General features: G+C 35.9%; 1 protein-coding gene across 1 annotated transcript in view; it reads right to left on the reverse strand.

Moving 5' to 3' along the window:
* Window positions 1-18,399, reverse strand: part of Naalad2 (N-acetylated alpha-linked acidic dipeptidase 2) — a 37,971-nt gene that overhangs the window by 15,406 nt on the left and 4,166 nt on the right. Inside the window, exons 3-13 of the mRNA XM_051155936.1 lie at window positions 15,975-16,161; window positions 13,811-13,912; window positions 12,272-12,397; window positions 10,516-10,702; window positions 8,701-8,794; window positions 7,711-7,809; window positions 3,039-3,124; window positions 2,668-2,787; window positions 2,482-2,564; window positions 1,575-1,638; window positions 346-413 (exon numbers count right to left, since the gene is read on the reverse strand). Of these exons, the coding sequence (XP_051011893.1) occupies window positions 346-413; window positions 1,575-1,638; window positions 2,482-2,564; window positions 2,668-2,787; window positions 3,039-3,124; window positions 7,711-7,809; window positions 8,701-8,794; window positions 10,516-10,702; window positions 12,272-12,397; window positions 13,811-13,912; window positions 15,975-16,161 (1,216 nt within the window). The remainder of the gene's footprint in view (window positions 1-345; window positions 414-1,574; window positions 1,639-2,481; window positions 2,565-2,667; window positions 2,788-3,038; window positions 3,125-7,710; window positions 7,810-8,700; window positions 8,795-10,515; window positions 10,703-12,271; window positions 12,398-13,810; window positions 13,913-15,974; window positions 16,162-18,399) is intronic.

Consider the following 18,399-nt stretch of genomic DNA (forward strand, 5'->3'; position numbering starts at 1 on the left):
CCTGTGTAATCACCAGCTGCAGACTCCCTTCCCTTTCTTTCGCCTTTGGACTAACGACTGTTCATTCTCCTTACTGTCTTGTCATGCAGTGAACTGTATGGTTTAAAGTCCACTGACTTCTGCATTACCAACTTCTGAATTTCTTGGCTTATTTTTAATGCTTTAAAAACACTTTCGCATCCTCACAATGATGCCACATGGTAAGTTGTATATTACAAATTTGTCTTAGTTGCTACTTATTTTACTCTTCAATGTTCTGGTACCAATTTGAAAATAAATGTAGCTTATTAAGCCAGATGTGTTATTCATTCATCATAAAATAGTAAGCCATGAATCGTCATTTACCTCTCTTGCCACTTTATACACCAACTGGTAAAGAAGAGGAGTACAGTCAACTCGGAGAGTGTAATTGCCTGAAGAATAAGCCAAACACAAAACTCTTACATAAATGACCGAGTGAAATACATTTATGTTTTTGTTTTGTTTTCAAGACAGAAGTTCTTTGTGTAGATTTGGCTGTCCTGGACTGGCTTGGTAAACCAGGCTGCACTCAAACTCACAGAGATCCACCTGCCTCTGCCTCCCTGAGTATTGGGATTAAAGACGCATGTCACCATCTTTGGCTAAAATACATTTAGGTTTAATTGCAACTTTTTATTTCAAATATAATATAACAGTCCTTAATTCACAATGCTGGTGAGGAGTGAAAGAGGCTGCAGTGCACTGTTTCAACTGCTTAAACTGATAAAGAACGACAGACTCTGGTGGCCGACACAGTAACTCCTACAGCCATCAGCCAATTTTTCTTGTAACATTTCTCGGGGGACAATGTCAAAGAAAGCATTAAGACTGCAGAACTCATTCTTCATTCTTTCATTTGATTCAGTAATTTAGATTAATATATTAGACAACAGTATACATGTTGCAACAGCTTCAGGGACAGTGAACAACACGTACCAGATATGTAGAGGCAAATACAATGTGTTGATTCAAAAAAAAAAAAATAGTTCCAATAAAGAGGGGGATTTTTTTTTTCAAGAAAATGTTTTATGAAAAAATATTTCTGTGTGAGGTATACTGCAGAATATTTCTCTTGAAATATTCCAGCCAAATTTCTCTAGTGCCTCCACAAGAAAATTGTGGTGAACAATGGGGGTTTACATAGCAATCCAAGACAAGCAAATATAAACCAAAAATAGAGGGGAACATGTGTCATAGCTCAGTTTTTAGTCATAATGATTGATATGAGTTATTTTTCCAGTGGTCAAACTAAAAACTAAGTTATTACTGAATAGTCTTATCTACACAAAAGCTTTGAGATAATATTAAGTTAAAATTTATGGACTTAAAAAAATATTAAAGCAAAAAACTTGCCAGATGCTATGGTGCACCTGTAATCCTAGTGCTCAGGTAGTAGAAGTGGGAAGATACAGGGCTCTAGGTCATGGCCAGCAGCATGTTTGGAGGGGAAAAATACCAAGCAAACAAAAAGATAGTACACTCACTAGAAACTAAATTACTGAAAATAGAATTTACTCTTTGAACATTGTATTTAAAAATGGAAGAAGCTGTACCTTCTATAGATGAATCTGAGTTGATGTAAGCAATGCTTCTCTCCTGTAGGATCTTTGCATTCTCCTGCAGTTGAAGCAACGTTGTTAATTCACAGTATTTACTACTATGAAAATATAAACAAAGTAGCCACAATAATCTCCAAGGAAAATGGCCCCTGGTGTTTTCTAATAACTGTATAATTGATGAGAGCAATAACAATTATAATAATAAAATGAAAATATTATGAAGCTGTATGCTAAAAGCAAGAGGTCAAAGAAAAATATTTTCAGGTGTGATTCCTTGATTCTCCCAAAAGGAAGGCATTTTTAAAAAATAATACCTACGCATGCATAACTTGCTTTATAATACACCAAAAATTATATTTATATGTGATAAACAGATGGTAGAGAAAGCAAGCATCACAAACCATATCTAACTTAATGAAAATGTGTGTGCTCAGTTTAAACATGAAAGAACTTAGACATTACCAACAGAAGAGCACTAGAAAGAAGAAAAAAAAAAGGTGCCTAGGAGAGACTCTTTAAGAGTTAAAAGCCTGGAAGAAATATCAAAACAGAGACAACACTATGAAACAGTATGTTAAGCTAATTTATTAAAGTGATTTAATTTACAGTATTATCATTTTATAGTCAACAATTAAAGCATATAACTGTTATGAAAGGGAAAATAATTAAAAACTTGCAGATCCTGATTATTTTCTCAGTTTACTAATTTTGTTTTCACAACACAAACACAAAAAAAATGAAATATTTTTATAATAAATAGCATTAGTCTAAAACATAACTCTGTTTTGCAAAACAGATGTGAGAATAAAAACAAATTCTGTGTCTTAAATTTCCCTGAGACATTCTCTGTAGCTAAGAGAATCCATACAATGTTATAACAAGTGCCTTCCCTTTTACTTACTTCAGCCCATTCAGTTGACCCCAGCAGTCCAAACTCTTCTGCATCCCAGCTGGCAAAAATGATGGTTCTCCTAGGTCTCCATCCTGCAATCATGGGAGTACACATGGTTAGCTATACCTGCCTACAGCTACAACAATATTAAGCAAGTCACTTTCGATCAGTAGCTACCAGAGAAATGTTAGTTACCTCCATTCATCAGCTTTCCAAAACTCTGGGCAATTTCTTGCAAAACTGCTGCCCCAGTGGTAGGGTCAATCCCTCCAAAAACCCAGGAGTCACGATGACCTCCCAGAATGACATACCTATCTGGACAAGAATGTGTTAAGAGAGCTTCAACTTGCACATATCACAGGCATTTTTCATTGGTGTATTTAAATTAAACTTCCTCTCTCACAAGTTTCCTCCACAGCAGTCAATCAAGAGTGTAAAGTAAAATCTTTTAGATCATTCCACTGGATTCCAGTTTCAAATCAGCCATAATACTATGTTATTGACAGAATCTCGTCTCTTCTTAATCTTTGTTAAAAGAAAATGTTTTTAAATTTTTGATGACTCACCAGGTTCCATAGCCCCTTTGATAGTTCCAATTACATTGTAAATTCTTGTGATTTTGTTAATGTTATTAACATGCATTCTAACTTTCCTAGGATTTTGAAAAGAATAAGTTAGTTAATATAAAGCATTGTATTTAGTTTTATTTAACACTTTATTGAGAAATCCCAAAACTACAGAAAATTGTGCAATAGGACAGAAAATTCTCATCTCTCTGCCACCTCAATAATTGGATTATTTGAAACACTTACAAAGCATCAGTACAGTTTCTTGTTATGTATATAGGCATGTCCCTTAAAATCAACTTAAAAATTATAACAGTATTTTATATTTTTCTTCATAACTATATTCCTGATTCTTACTGCTAACTCAAAATATTCTTTTAAATGCCTTAACATAGTTTTTAAATTTTTATACTCTCACTATACAGAAATAAAAGTGTGTAATAACTGAAAAGATAAATCTATTGTTTGAACATCTGTTTGTATATATTCCTGCACAGCATGGTGATATTAAATCAATAGCAAATCACATGTATGATAGTCTCCCTAAGTTTCCAAAGGAATTAGAAGCAACTATTGACACCGAGGCTGCTATGATGTCATAATATAATGTTGCTGACACCGAGGCTGCTATGATGTCATAATATAATGTTGCCGACACCGAGGCTGCTATGATGTCATAAAATAATGTTGCTGACACCGAGGCTGCTATGATGTCATAATATAATGTTGCCGACACCGAGGCTGCTATGATGTCATAATATAATGTTGCCGACACCGAGGCTGCTATGATGTCATAATATAATGTTGCCGACACCGAGGCTGCTATGATGTCATAATATAATGTTGCCTCATTCTTCACGTTTACAGCATCTCTGAATGGCATCAAGAAGTCACACTCAGTGACTCATCAAACCATTGATGAGTATGTAAGTACTCTCTGATATTCCAACAATAACATTTCTCAAAATACATCTCCCTGTTAAAGTGGCATGTGATTTTATTTACAGTAATATGTGCTGTACAATCACTTCAATCATGACTGTGCAAGTAGGCTATAAATATATTACTTAAAATTGACCTGAGTACTGCCTGAAGACTACAATAAATTCTATTGTTAAATAAGAATTTGTAAAGCTGTGCTACGTGAACAACACATAGTGAAACTTCCCCAGCCCATCCATTTTGATTCTGATTTGGGCAGGACTTTAACAGTCATTCATGAGTATAATCAAATTTTTTAAAAGATTTATTTATTTATTTTATGGATATGAGTGCTGTATCTGCATGTACACCTGCAGGCCAGAAGAGGGCATCAGATCACATTATAGATGGTTGTGAGCCACCATGTGGTTGCTGGGAATTGAACTCAAGACCCCTGGAAAAGCAGTCAGTGCCCTTACCCTCTGAGCCATCTCTCCAGCCTGAGTATAACCAATTTTAAAGCAAAGACAGTCAAGATTAGCCAAACTTCCTCTATCCCAAGGGCATTATATGCACTATGTCCCAGAATGGCATGCATAAATACTGAGCTGTTTCTCCACAGGAGTAGAAAACAAGCCTTCATTTAGTCTAGATATAAAAAGAGATATAATTTGTTATCCATGATTAATTAAGGGAAGGAAGTAGTCAGCTGCCAAACTTGTACAATATGAAGTGCAGATTCTGCCATCCTCCTCAATTTTTTCTAAATACATAATTAATCCTGATCCTAATGACTAATTACTAATCCTAAACCTAATTACTACGTAATTCAATTTAAAGTTTCCTCAAGAAACATATATACCTCCTTGAACATTCCTTTGAACCAATTTTAACACCAGGTCCTTGCTCATTTATAACTAACAAGTTTAATGAAATACAGAATAATTCCTCACTTCATTTGTGTCTAACAGCTATCTCTTTAAATCATTCTTTATCATTTTTAAAAGTCCCTCTCTATATGCCATAGCTTTATCGGTCAGAAACAGCACGGGCACTAAAAAATCCGTATTTTTTTGTATCTGTATATCTCACTTCAAATTTGCTCTGCTGATTTTGTGTTTGTATTTTCACTTGTCTTAGGGAAGACTGAATTATTCATATTGATGCAAGCAACATGAGGAATTGGATTTATGTCTTGTCATTCGATAGCATCTCTCAATGGACAAGTAAACTATCAAGATCTCTGGGAGATGAAAGAGAAGAAAGACTCTTTAAAGGTGTTGTTGTTGTTGTTGGTCTATGTATCTATCCATTTTGAATTCAAATCACAGCAATGAAAGAGAACAGGGTTGGATAACCAGATTCTAGACTTGATATTTCTTATGGTTTCTGAGTTGTGTCCAGAGAAGAAGGAGAAGAAGAAGAAGAAGAAGAAGAAGAAGAAGAAGAAGAAGAAGAAGAAGAAGAAGAAGAAGGAGAAGAAGAAGAAAAGAGTGTTTCTCTCCCTCTCTTTCTCCTCTCTCTCTCTCTCTCTCTCTCTCTCTCTCTCTCTCTCTCTGTGTGTGTGTGTGTGTGTGTGTGTGTGTGTGTGTGTAAGGGGCAAAGAAACCAGAAGAGGGAGGATGGAATTGGATACCCTAGAACTAGAGTTACAAGCAGTCTGTGAGGCAACATAGGTACTAGGAACTGAACGCTAGTCCTCTAAAAGAGCTGTGAGAGAGCTTAGCTGATAGTCTCTCCAGACTCCTGAGGAAACGTGGAGAAATTATGGATGTATTTTCTCCAGGTTTGTCTGTTTCTGCTCATAAATTATATTTTGAAAGAGGCCTTTATCTTTTGCATCCATGTTATATTTTTCTCCCTCTAGAGAATATTGGGCTTTTTAAATTAAGGAACTCTGTTCAGATTGAATTATGATGGTTAGGAAGCCAGTATGTAACTCAAATTCTAAAATTCCTATAAAAATAAGAAAACTGAACTTCTTTCACTTTACATTTTCTGAAATGAGTCTTAACATTAAAAACATATTCTGAGAACCAAAGTTCACATAGTTAAAGAAACTGTTAGCCAGCAAGCCAGCAAACCAGCAAGACTGACTTTATTACACCAATGTGGGTTTCATAAAATAAACAGCTATCTTTTCTGATTTGTCAGCACTAACATTTCCCTTTTCCCAGTCTTTCACATACATCAAACTTCCTACCATGGCCTGTGTTTCCACAACTACACTGCCAGATGCTTTTACTCAGACCAACAGGCACATACATATTCAAACAATACTAATTATAGCTGGACAATGGTGGTGCACACTGTTTCCTTGGTTGATTTTGCTTTGTTTTGTTTTGTGGTTTTTGTTTTTTTGTTTTTGTTTTTGTTTTTGTTTTTGTTTTTGTTTTGAGACAGGGTTTTTCTGTGTAGCCTTGGCTGTCCTGGACTCACTTTGTAGATCAGGCTAGCCTTGAACTCACAGCAATCCACCTGCCTCTGCCTCTCAAGTGCTGGGATTACAGTCATGCACTACTGTGCCAGGCTAGTAAGTACCTTTCTTCAAACTACCCCCTGCTATCAGTAAAAAAATTATTTTTCTTCTAGATAAAGGCAGTTAGCACACACACACAGTCAACCCTCAGACAGGTGACAAGCTGTGACAGACAAATGTTGTCAATTTCTTTGCACTAGGGCTAATATGAGCTTTACTTTATGACCTGTGCACCACTGGTCCCAGTGATTGGGAGGCCCAATCAGGGAGATCTCTGAGTACAAGAACAGGCTGATCCACAGAACAAGTTCTGGGACAGACAGGACTATAAAGAATTTGTTAAGCCTATGCTTAAAAACCAAAACAAGGAGGTAGAAAGGTCAAGAGAATTGACTGCTCTTCCAGAGGACCTGGGTTCAATTCCTAGCACCCACATGGCAGCTCACAGCTGTCTGTAGCTTCAAGATCTGAGACCCTCACACAGATATACATGTAGGCAAAACACCAATGCACATAAAATAAATAAAAATTTTTTAAAAAGTAAGAAAAAACAAAACAAGAAAAATACTAATTACAATTATGCATTTCTTGAGAACTGTTGTACAGCATGGTTTCCTTGTGGTAACCTATTTATGCCATGTAGGAAAGGAAAAAATGATTCCTTTCTCTCTGCTCCATCACCTTCTCTCCACTTACCTATCATAAATGCTACTAAGAAAAATTTATCTAAAACTTTAGTTAAAAATGGAAGTTAAGGGCTGGAGAGATGGCTCAGTTGCTCTTCCAGAGGTCATGAGTTCAATTCCCAGCAACCACATGGTGGCTCATAACCATCTATAATGTGATCTGATATCCTCCTCTGGCCTGCAGGGGTACATGCAGGCAGAGCTCTGTATACATAATAATAAATAAATAAAATCTTAAAAAAAAGAAAAAAATGGAAGTTAAAACAAAACAAAAATTAATGCCACGTGAAATGGTGTAAGCCTAAACTCAAACGTAGTGATATTTCATCTAGTATTATGATGTCACCACTAAAGACTTCAGTAGTTCTTTCTGTAAGTCTTTCTGAGCTGATATAAAAAGATCTGCCGCTCACTAGTGATGATAAGAAAAGAGGAAGACATGCTTTACCTGGCAGAACATTGTCTTGACATTTTCCTGTTTGAAAAAAAAACAACAGCAACAAAAAAACAAAACAAACAAACAAACAAACAAAAAAACCCAAAAAGCCCCCACCTTTCCCAGACTATTAAAGAATCACAAAATTACCTAGAATATCCGCTTCCTGTAAAGCCAGGTCCAATATTGTAACTAACGTTTAGAGTTCCCTTCCAGGTTTTGTCTGGTGGAGCAGTTCCTCCCAAGTTGCTGTCAAGAGTACATGAAACAACAAAGAGATTGATCTTGAAGAAACCGGGCGGATAGTGATGCTGTGTACGTAGGGACTCTTTACAGAAGGGATCCACATGGAGCTTCCATTCTGGAAAGAGTCATAGCCTGGGCAAATAAGTAGCACGCGGCATGTTAGTCATAAAGCCGGAGTGAAAAAATAAAACCCAGAGGGCAGTGTATAGCAATAGCCCTGTGGCACCTGATGTGGTTGAAGAAGCAGGTAGTTGAAGGTATCCAAAAGAGGGAACATTCATGAGTGTGTTAAAAGACGACTAATTGACTATATAGGAGGCACCTACTAAAAAACAACTGTTAAGTTATTCTGGTACAAACACTGAGGAAGTGGAAATTGGGAAATAGGCCATGAAATACAGACAACACTATCAGCAAATGTTGGCTCAATGCTCACTCCACTGTAGACTGCCCTCTCCTGTGATTTGGGGGGGGGGTGGGGGAAACAGCGCTGTTCTCCTTTTACAAGTAAATAAACTAAATCAGACCTTGGGGAAGTAACTGGTGCATGATCACAGACCATGGACAGAACTGGTGCATGGCCAGCAGGATTGTATATTTAAGCCATAGATAAGTAGCTAATGAATATCTAAAGACATCCAAGTATTTACTTGTTTACAGGTCACTGCTGATTTTAATCTTTGGGCAGAGTTTCATCTTTTTGAGAATTGCATTTGAGCAGAGAAATGTTTTATTGTTTTTCTTATTAGTTAAGCTGATTTTTCTTCTTATGAAAACAGTGTTCCTACTTCAGGACTTATTTTGATACATGTTACTTTTAACATAACTGACTTACAGAGCAGAAAATGAACATCCTAGGGAGAGATGCATTCATATCCAACTAAAAGACTATACCGTAATAGTGTCTCGGCATCACTGTATCCAATCGGATGCACAGGTATGTTCGGAATCCCTATTCCATCTTCAACATGAAGCCTGAAGGTGTACTCTGAAATAGTCAAATATGTAAATGAAGCTATTAAAGACTGTAAGCAAGGGCAAGAGTGTGCAGGAGTTACTTGTATTATTATTACAGATGTGTTATATGTTTGCAATTAAAGTGAAATTAATGGTTTCTAAGAAGTCAAGCTTTGATTTAAAATGGTTTGAGTCATCAGTAAAAAAAAACACATTTACATTTTAAGCTAAAATAAATGAGATTATAGATATTTAAATTAAATATTTTAAATAATTATCTTAAACTTTCTAAGAATATTTTATTTACTCAAAAGACATTGTTAATTAGTATTTTAGAAACTCCCAGTAAACTGTATGCTTGGAAAATGTGTCTAATTGGTCTAAATATAATGGGTGAAAACTTACAAGAACTTGAGAAATAATTATATTTATCCAAATAATAAGGAAATATTTTATTCAGCGAGAGAATGGAGGTGCTGACAGGCTGAGAATCACTGTAGGCCGAGCTGTCAGGCAAGATACAGTAACATGAAGGCCTCATGCTCACTTCTGAGCCAACTTAACAATGACAAGATGTATGAAACACAGTTTTAAGGGTTGGTGTGGAAAGGGGTAAGTATAATTAAAATACATTGTATGCATATATGAAATCCTCAATGAACATATGGAAAATATATTATAAAAGAAGAATTATAATTTGAGAATTTCATTCTCCATTAGAATGCACAACCAAATAGTATCACCACACTAACTAGTGAGAAGGCTGTAGCAAGTAGCTTACCATTTGAAAAATTTCTTAAAACATTAAACATCCAAATAACATCATATTCCATTTCATTTCTAAGTGTTTGCATGAGGAAAATAAAAGCATATATATATATATATATCAAGTGTCTATATCACATTTATTATAGAAGCTTCCAAACAGAAACAACTCAAACATCCAGGAACAAGTAAATACGTAAATTATGGCACAGCCCATCAATGTAGTAATAGAAACAAATAAGTAAATAAACCTGGCAGCATGTGTGATCAGCACGTATATCAGTGGTTGCCTAGAAATTGGTGCTGAGTAAATAAGAATTTCAAGAAAAGGATTACAAGGAAAGGAGAGGAAATAATATGAGGAGGTAATGCCAAAAAAACAAAAAAAAAAAAATACATTTAAAGTAACTTCTTCTTCTTCTTCTCCTCCTCCTCCTCCTCCTCCTCCTCTTCCTTTTTTTTCTTCTTCCTCCTCCTCCTCCTTTTTGTTTTGGTTGTTGTTTTGGAACTCATTCTGTAGACCAGGCATGCCTCAAACTCAGAGAGATCCACCTCCCTCTTCCTCCCAAATGCTGGGATTAAAGGCTTGCACTACCACTGTTTGGCCATTTAAAATAACTCTAAAAACACATTTAAAAAATAGAAATTTATAACTAAATAATAAATTCCTTGGGTCATTTACCAAATATAAATTGTAAGACTAAAAGTATTATTTTGATTATAAATATCATATTTCTGGACCTTCATTCTGATCTTTTAAAAAAAATGTCACCTGAACACCTCTTTCCCATGTCTATAACTGGTAGAAGTTTAAAATGAAAACAATATAAGAGAAATTACTTATTTCTCAGCAGTAAGGATCCAAATGATATAAAGGAATATATGATCTTAGTTTTGTTGTGATTCTTATTTTAATGTGTGCTTGTTTATATACCCCTAGAATTGCACAGAATATAAGAGTGATCAGCTAAAAGGTTTGCCCATTACCTTTGGCTGGATAGCCTGGAGTGAGAGGGTCTCCTGCCCCATTCAGATTTAAGACATTCCCTCTCTGGACTGCAGCTCCAGGAAGGTTCCACCCTTTGGGATATGGCTGGACCCCAGGAGCAAAGTAGTCAGCGGGATCAGAGTACAGGATGATCCCCACAGCTCCAGCAAGCATGGCGTTTTTAACCTATGGGAGCAATATGTCACACAATGCAGAAATGCAAATGACCGGCTTACTCCTATCAAAGAAGTTCAATAGCTGCTTTTGATGGTGTGGTTATATGTTTGCTATCTTTGCTTCAAACTAATTTCCTTCTGGGTAAACTTAACATATGATCATTCGCCTTACAAAATCCTAAATTATCTCTTTTATGACCTGCTCCTGTCATTCCTAAACATGCAAAATTAAAGTTTCCCTTCTTCATACTTCTTGTTTTATATATTTTTATCATGTGACAGTTCATAATATATCAAACTATCTTTCTGGTGTTTGTCTCCCCTACTAAAATGAGGGTGTTTTGGGGAGTGTGAATGATGCAATACTCTTAATCACACCAGCGTCTTTCACAACACTTTACAAATACGTAAGTAAACTGATTTTCAACTCTGTGTAGGACAGAGCCAGTGTTTCTTGCGAAAGTGACTTTGTAAGCATTTACTATCTGGATTTGCTAAGAATTCAGCATTTTATTCTGTGAGATAACTGAGTCCTTAAGTATTAGCAGTGTAGCAAAAGGCAGGTGACTCTCCTGGCTCTTTTATATGTATCACAGTATTAAGAAAGCCCTCAGCTAAGTCAGTGTCCCAAATGCCTAGGAAGGCAATTCAGTTATTTCAACAAATTTCTGAAAGAACAAATACCATTATCTATACATTCCATTTTTAGGAACCTAAATAACAAAATTATATACAAATATTTGTCATACATATAGAATGTTAACAATGGAATTATTTATAGTAGTAATATATTGAAGCTGAAATAAGGAAAACATCTATCATGAGGGCAATGATTAAATTGTTTATCAGTTCTGAAAATTATTTTGTCCACATTTAAATTAAGGAAGCATTTAATATATAGTCCACTAGAAATTACTACTATCAGTTTGCTGCTGACTTGCTTTCAAGTGCAGACTAGATCCTATGAAGAACTCTATAAAATTGGTATTTTTATTAGTATTTCTATTCTCCTGAGGATACTGGCACAGAAAGAGTAACAGTAAAAAGATCTGAAGATTCAGTGCCCAGACCAGGCCTGACTCAGGAGTGTGGAGCTAGGGTCCCACCCAGCCCCTTACCTGCTACTATACAAAATAACTCTCAGTGTGTTACTGTGGGTATGCCCATGTACAGCTGAGTAAGAACAATGTTACAGAAAATACAGTGTACCATGGTCTCTTTAAAATGAAATAATAAGTGCATAGTGTGTACATATACTCATATTTAGAATTCAAATAGTTAATTCAGGAAGGAGTGACTTAAATTGATTATGGCCAGAAAATTAAGTTGGGTATGTTCCTCTTAGTTGATATAGATTTCCTCCTATTTACTTTTAGAAAGCAAATTACTTTTATAACAAAAATAATTTTCTTTCTAGAAATGTGAAGTTATATAAAAATAAAGTTTTCTGTGTACCCATGGAGAACAACCAAAAAGATAAATAAAATTAAAGGGAATTTCAAAGAGAGAATATAACTGACCATTTACATTTGTGAGTTCCAATCTCTCCCCTTCCCTCTAGAAAAAAAAAATACCCTACTTTATTTCCTCTAAAGATCTTCCCATATCTTGCAATGACAATCTTCCCAGTGCAGTTGATGTTCATCTCTCTTTCTAGTTTGAAGAAGTCTTCAGTACGAGCATAGTTGACATATACAAGCTCTCCCTGAAGGGAAATTACAACATCTTTTTAACACTTCAAAACTTTCTTTAAGGAGTTGTCTAAGACATAATTTAAATATTGGTTCTTCAGAGAAACTGTCATCAGGAAACACGTGTTGTTTCAACAATCCCAACTGTGTTCTAACTGTAGTTTCCATTTTTTAAAAAATCTTTGTTTTAATAGTTTTTTTAATGCAGTATATTCTAATTAGAGTTTCCCTTCCCGCTACTTCTTCCAGTTTTACCCCACCTCTCCTCCCATCTGGATCCACACCCTTTCTGTCTCAGAAAACAAGCAGGCATATAAAGAATAATAAAATAAAGTTCAATCAGATAAAACAAACAAACAATTCAGAATAGGCTAAAACAACCAAATAAGAAAAAGATCCAAAGAAAAAGTACAATAAATGCATATAAATGCAGAGACACATGTATTCATAAACACAAGAATTGAGTATAAACACAAAACCAGAAGCCATAATATATATGCAAAGGACACATAAGATTATTTTTGTAAGTCCTGGCCTAACATTAGACAAAGAACTTCCAAAGTGTTGGCATAATTTATTGAACACTGTGTAAATATTCAAACGCTGATTTCTGTGCCCCAATATCTGGTTGCAATACTTGTTCTGAGAATCTCCTGTCTCAATTTTGTTTAAACATTGCTCCCCAATTGTTTCCTCATATGTCAATAAAGAAGCCTAATAGCCAATGACTAAGCAACAGAGAGAACAGGATTATCTGTCAACCAGAAGAGAGGGAGATAGAGAAAGGAAGTGGGGACTCAACCACGAGGAGAGGTCTAGGAGTCAGCATTTGAATCTTTACACAGTGCACAATAACATTATGGTTACAGTTGAGTTTGTTTTGTGTTGGCTATCTGGGTATGCAGTCTACCTGTAAGTGTGGTTTGTTTCCCCAGTGAGACTTCCATGGAAAAAGCTAATTGTTTCATTTGCAAGGGTCTATCCATTGGAGATAGCTTCTGAAGTCCTAAATCATAAATGTGTTTAACTTTTAACTTCAATATTATTTTAAGAACATCTGTAATATGAACTACAAAAACAGATGGATAAAAATAATTTAAAGTTCACATTGTAAACAATGGGGAAAGTGGTTGGAAGCATCTATTGCCTTCCCTGAATCAAAAGTACACTTCCAAAGTTTGTTGTTTTGGAGAGTGACATCTTTTAGTGCATTTGTTTCCTTTGATTTTTCTTTTACTTATGGTCCTTTCTATTATTAAAAAAAAAAGTCCTTTTAATTTTTGAAGGTGCTTATAATACTAAACATCAAATGAATACATATATATTTAGTTCCCATGTGAATTTTTCTTAGCTGTATTTCTCTATAGAGGCTGTCATATACAAATACAAGTCCTAAGATGTGCATGTTTACCAATGTACTCTTTTACCTCTGGCATGCCATGGGCTGAAAACGCATTATATGGTGGTACGATGTTTGTAACATTCTCATATCCATCTGGTGGTGGTTCAAGGTATGATGTTTTAAAAATCTAGCAAGAATTCAAACATGTCAAGTTACAGCAAATAATCCCAGATCACAATTAAGACATGGCCCATCTTACCCCCTAAATTACACTTTAGGATTGCATATCCTTGGGCAAGGTGTTATAATTAAATAGGTAAATCCTACTGACAACAATAAATAAATTTTACATCATCTTCAGAAGAATAGTCCTAAGTGGTTAAATGTTCTCTTATTAAGTGTAGAAGTTGAGTTTCAAAGGTGCCATTCTTGGGCTGGGATGTGTCATGCCATCTGTTTAACAACAAGCAAACAGAATAAATTCTACCAGTGGTGGTGCTTTTGTGATTTCTTCTCTTGTCTCATAAGCCTCTCTTACAAAGATCCTCATCCCTGCCCTTAGCCATCATTTAAATGGCTAATATATTCAGTCCCTATAACACTTTTTGACTAATCTTCTATTCCTTCCAGTGATATTTCACTATTAAAATTGTGCCAACAGCATATATGCTTCTATGGATCAGCTTTTCACATTCCTGTATCTAAGAGCCAGATGACTAACTAACTTTGATGTTCAAATTCAATATATTAAAAGCATCTTTTATCTTCTACCACCCCTAAGCCTGCTTATGACTCTGCATCTCCCACCTGTGAACAGCTTCACTGAGTAAGCCACCTGCGCCAGGCATTTAGGCGTGGACAGTCATCCTGAATATCTACTCCTTCTTTCTTGCTCATGTCAGCCATGAGCCATCACGGTAGTTTGACTAGGAATGGCTCCATAGGCTCATGTGTTTGAATGTTTAGCCGTAGGAGGTGCTGCCATAAGGAGATATGGCCTGGAGGAGTGTCACTATGGGGGAAGGCTCTGAGGTCTCAGATGCTCAAGCTAGGCCTAGTGTGGCACACAGTCTCTTTCTGCAGCCTTTGGATCAAGATGTAGAACTTTCTTCTCCTCCTCCAGCACCAGGTCTGTCTGCATGCCACCATGAAGATAATGAACTAAAGCTCTGAAACTGTAAGACAGTCCCAATTAAATATTTTCTTTTCTAAGAGTTGCTATGGTCATAGTATCTCATCAGCAAAAAACCCTCAAAACCCAAAAAACAAAACAAAAACCTCTAAGACGACCATGCAGTTAACACACTTTCAAATTGTTTCTCAAATTCATCTTTCATCTTTATTTCTGCTAATACGCTAATTCAGGATGTCACTTTTGACTTGAACTACTGTTAAGGTTGTAACTTTGACTCCACATAGTTTATATGTTAGGAGCAAAGTGCGCTGTCTAACATGCCTTCTCATATCTTTTCCCGTAACTGAAACTTGACATCTAACTCCTTAATAAGACCCATCTCCAGAGTTTATCCCTTTGTGTAGTCTGCTTTGCTTTCACACTATTGAAATATATAGACCCTAGATTTTACCAATAATACTGCTATGATATACAGTCACACATTTCTAGTATTTTCCTCTGACTAGGACTCTCTTACTTTGCTTTACTTTTTCATGTGGTTAAACTCTTATTCTCTTTTCTAATTCTTACATTAATTCCTCCAGGAAGACTTTGTTGCTAATGGCTAGTCCAAATGATCTGTTGCTATGTAAATAAATCAAGAATCTTAGTTCTCTCTTCACAGCATCTTCACAGCACTTCCCTATTGATTTTAAACGATATGTCACTTTGTCATCCTCACCTTACTTAAAGCAAAAGAACTATGCCTACATCTTTATTCTTGCCTGAAGAACTTCATCACACTTAACACAAATAGACACTGAAGAGTTTGCAGTATATCAGCTTTTCTGAATTACATAAATAGTACTACACTATTAATACATTTCTTTTGTTACTTGACTCTCATTCCAATCAATGAAGAAACAAGAAGAAGCTGATGAATTGGGTATGATTGTAAGTAACTGTAATCCCACAACTCAGAAAGGTGAGGCAAGAGATTGCTACAGAGTTGAAGACAGTCTGGTTCATACAGCAGATTGTAGACGAGCAAGATTTAAAAAGTAAGATCCTGTCTCAAAGGCAAAGTACGAGGCAGAGATCACAAACTATAAAAACTCCAGTAATTCTACATCACCTCAACTCCATGTTCATCCACAATTGATACGTAGTTTGCATTTGTCTCATTTGGATAAGATAAGAGAACATCATAATGAACCAAGTTGGCTGAATCTAATCCAAATTTCTCCCACTGTGTCTGGATTTTCTTGGCAAGCAGTAAATTTTGTTCAGTTCCTGCTAGATGGGGAAGCTTTGTAAAGGAGCTAAAATGACAGGTATAAAAGCAAGAATTAAAAAAGTACATCCAAATGATGCTCATCTTTCAGGCAGTCAAGTAGCAATTATGTATCAGACATAGAAAAATCTCAGACGAATATACCAATTTTTTAGATAAGTCTATTTAAAGCAATCTAGCACAACTTCAATTTCCATGTTGCCCTCACTCTAGAAAGAACATAATCCATGGTAAACACAATAGCACAGGAACAAATGTGGGATGCCACCTTCAAGAATGCCACATCTCTGTAGCAATGTTACAACACCCTGACATTTACAAGTAACTGGAGGACATTTTGAGGGCTAAGTCTTAATGTTTTCTCAGAGCTAGCCAGTTGTTCTGCATTTGCCTTAGATATTTCTGTCAACTATAACATGCATGTAGCAGTATATGTACTTCATTGGAATTAAGGTCTGTGAAATTTTGTTTTCTCTAGTGCTAAAGTCTTGTCGTGATATGAAAAGCACAAGTCTGTTGAAATGCTTTGGCTGATATATTTGTGGATTTGGGTGTAAATGAGCTATAGCATTTTATTGACCCCCCCAAAACATAGTTATTAGTGAAATTTATTTTGCTTTAGGTGAATAATATGTTTAAAGTTTCTTTTCTTTCCCACTTACATTAGTACAGAAATAGTATACAATTTTGTAAATGGTTTTCAAGTTAACTAAAGGGTAATGCACCTCAGAAAATACATGACATGAAGATGGATTTTCCTAGAACCAGCACTTTGACATTTCATCTCCATCCTCACAACCCTTCTTCCTCTCCCCTACTTTTCAAGTAAGGTAACTGAGAAAGTAGTTCATATTTTTACAGCCAATAAATGCTTGGACTATAGCCTAGAATTATAACTTTCTGATTTTGAGAAGAAGTAGTATTTCTCAGTAGTTAATCTGATCTTATCACACAATTTCTCAAGATGCTTCGACAGTCTCATATACTCTACACTATAATGTTCATACCCCAACATGCATCTAATCCACCCTTCCATCTTTCAGCCTCATTCATTGTTACTGTGCTCCAAGCTTCTGCTCGATGGCAAGAAGTATTTATACCTTCTTCTTCTTCTTCTTCTTCTTCTTCTTCTTCTTCTTCTTCTTCTTCTTCTTCTTCTTCTTCTTCTTCTTTCTTCTTCTTCTTCTTCTTCTTCTTCTTCTTCTTCTTCTTCTTCTTCTTCTTCTTCTTCTTTTGTTTTTCAAGACAGGGTTTCTTGTGTAGCCTTGCCTGTCTTGGACTCTGTTTGTAGACCAGGCTGGCCTCAAACTCACAGCAATCAGCCTGCCTCTGCCTCCTGAGTGCTGGGATTAAAGGAGTGTGCCACCACGGCCCAGCTGACACCTTGTTTTATCAGCCTTTTTAGACTTTGCACAAGCCCTTCTTCCCATACATAAATATTTTTCCATCTACTCAAATTCTTCCCTTTCCCATCTGCAAAATATTATTGATCTATAAAGACTCAAATATCAAGCTCTGGAAAACTTTCTTTTTCTATGTTAAGTGAAAACTACAGACTTCCTGTATGTTTAATATTTCAAATTTTTTAAAAAAAATAAAAATGAGTTTGGACAAGTTGTTTTGAGCTAGAGGAAAAACACCGAAGTTAGGCATATTTAACTTCTACTTCACATATTTATGTTGGTTAGATGTCTTAGTTAGGGTTTTATTTCTGTGAAGAGGCATCATGACCATGGCAACTCTTATAAAGGACAACATTTAACTGGGTCTGGCTTACAGTTTCAGAGGTTTAATCAATTATCATCATGTCAGGAAGCATGAGACCATCCAGGCAGACATGTGCTGGGGAAGGAGCTGAGAGTTCTACATCTTGATCCACAGGCAGCAGAAGGAGACTGGATTCCACAGTGGGGAGAGCATGAGCATAGAGGACCTCAAAGCCCTCCCAACAATGACACATTTCCTCCCAGCAGGGCCATTCCCCATGAACCAAGTATTCAAAGACATGAGACTATGGAGGCCACACCTCTTCAAACCACCACATTTCACTCCCTGACTCCATAAGCTTATAGACATAATGTAATGCAAAATGCATTTAGCCCAACTTTAAACATCCCCAAAGTCTATCATATTCTCAACAATGTTCAAAAGTCCAAAGTTCAAAATCTCAGAAGAGATTCATGCACTCTCTTCAGTGTAATCTCCCATAAAATCAAAATAAAAAACAGATCACATACTTCCAGTAGACAATGTCACAAGATACATA

Source organism: Acomys russatus, chromosome 14 (assembly GCF_903995435.1).
Source record: "Acomys russatus chromosome 14, mAcoRus1.1, whole genome shotgun sequence".
NCBI lineage: Eukaryota > Metazoa > Chordata > Mammalia > Rodentia > Muridae > Acomys > Acomys russatus.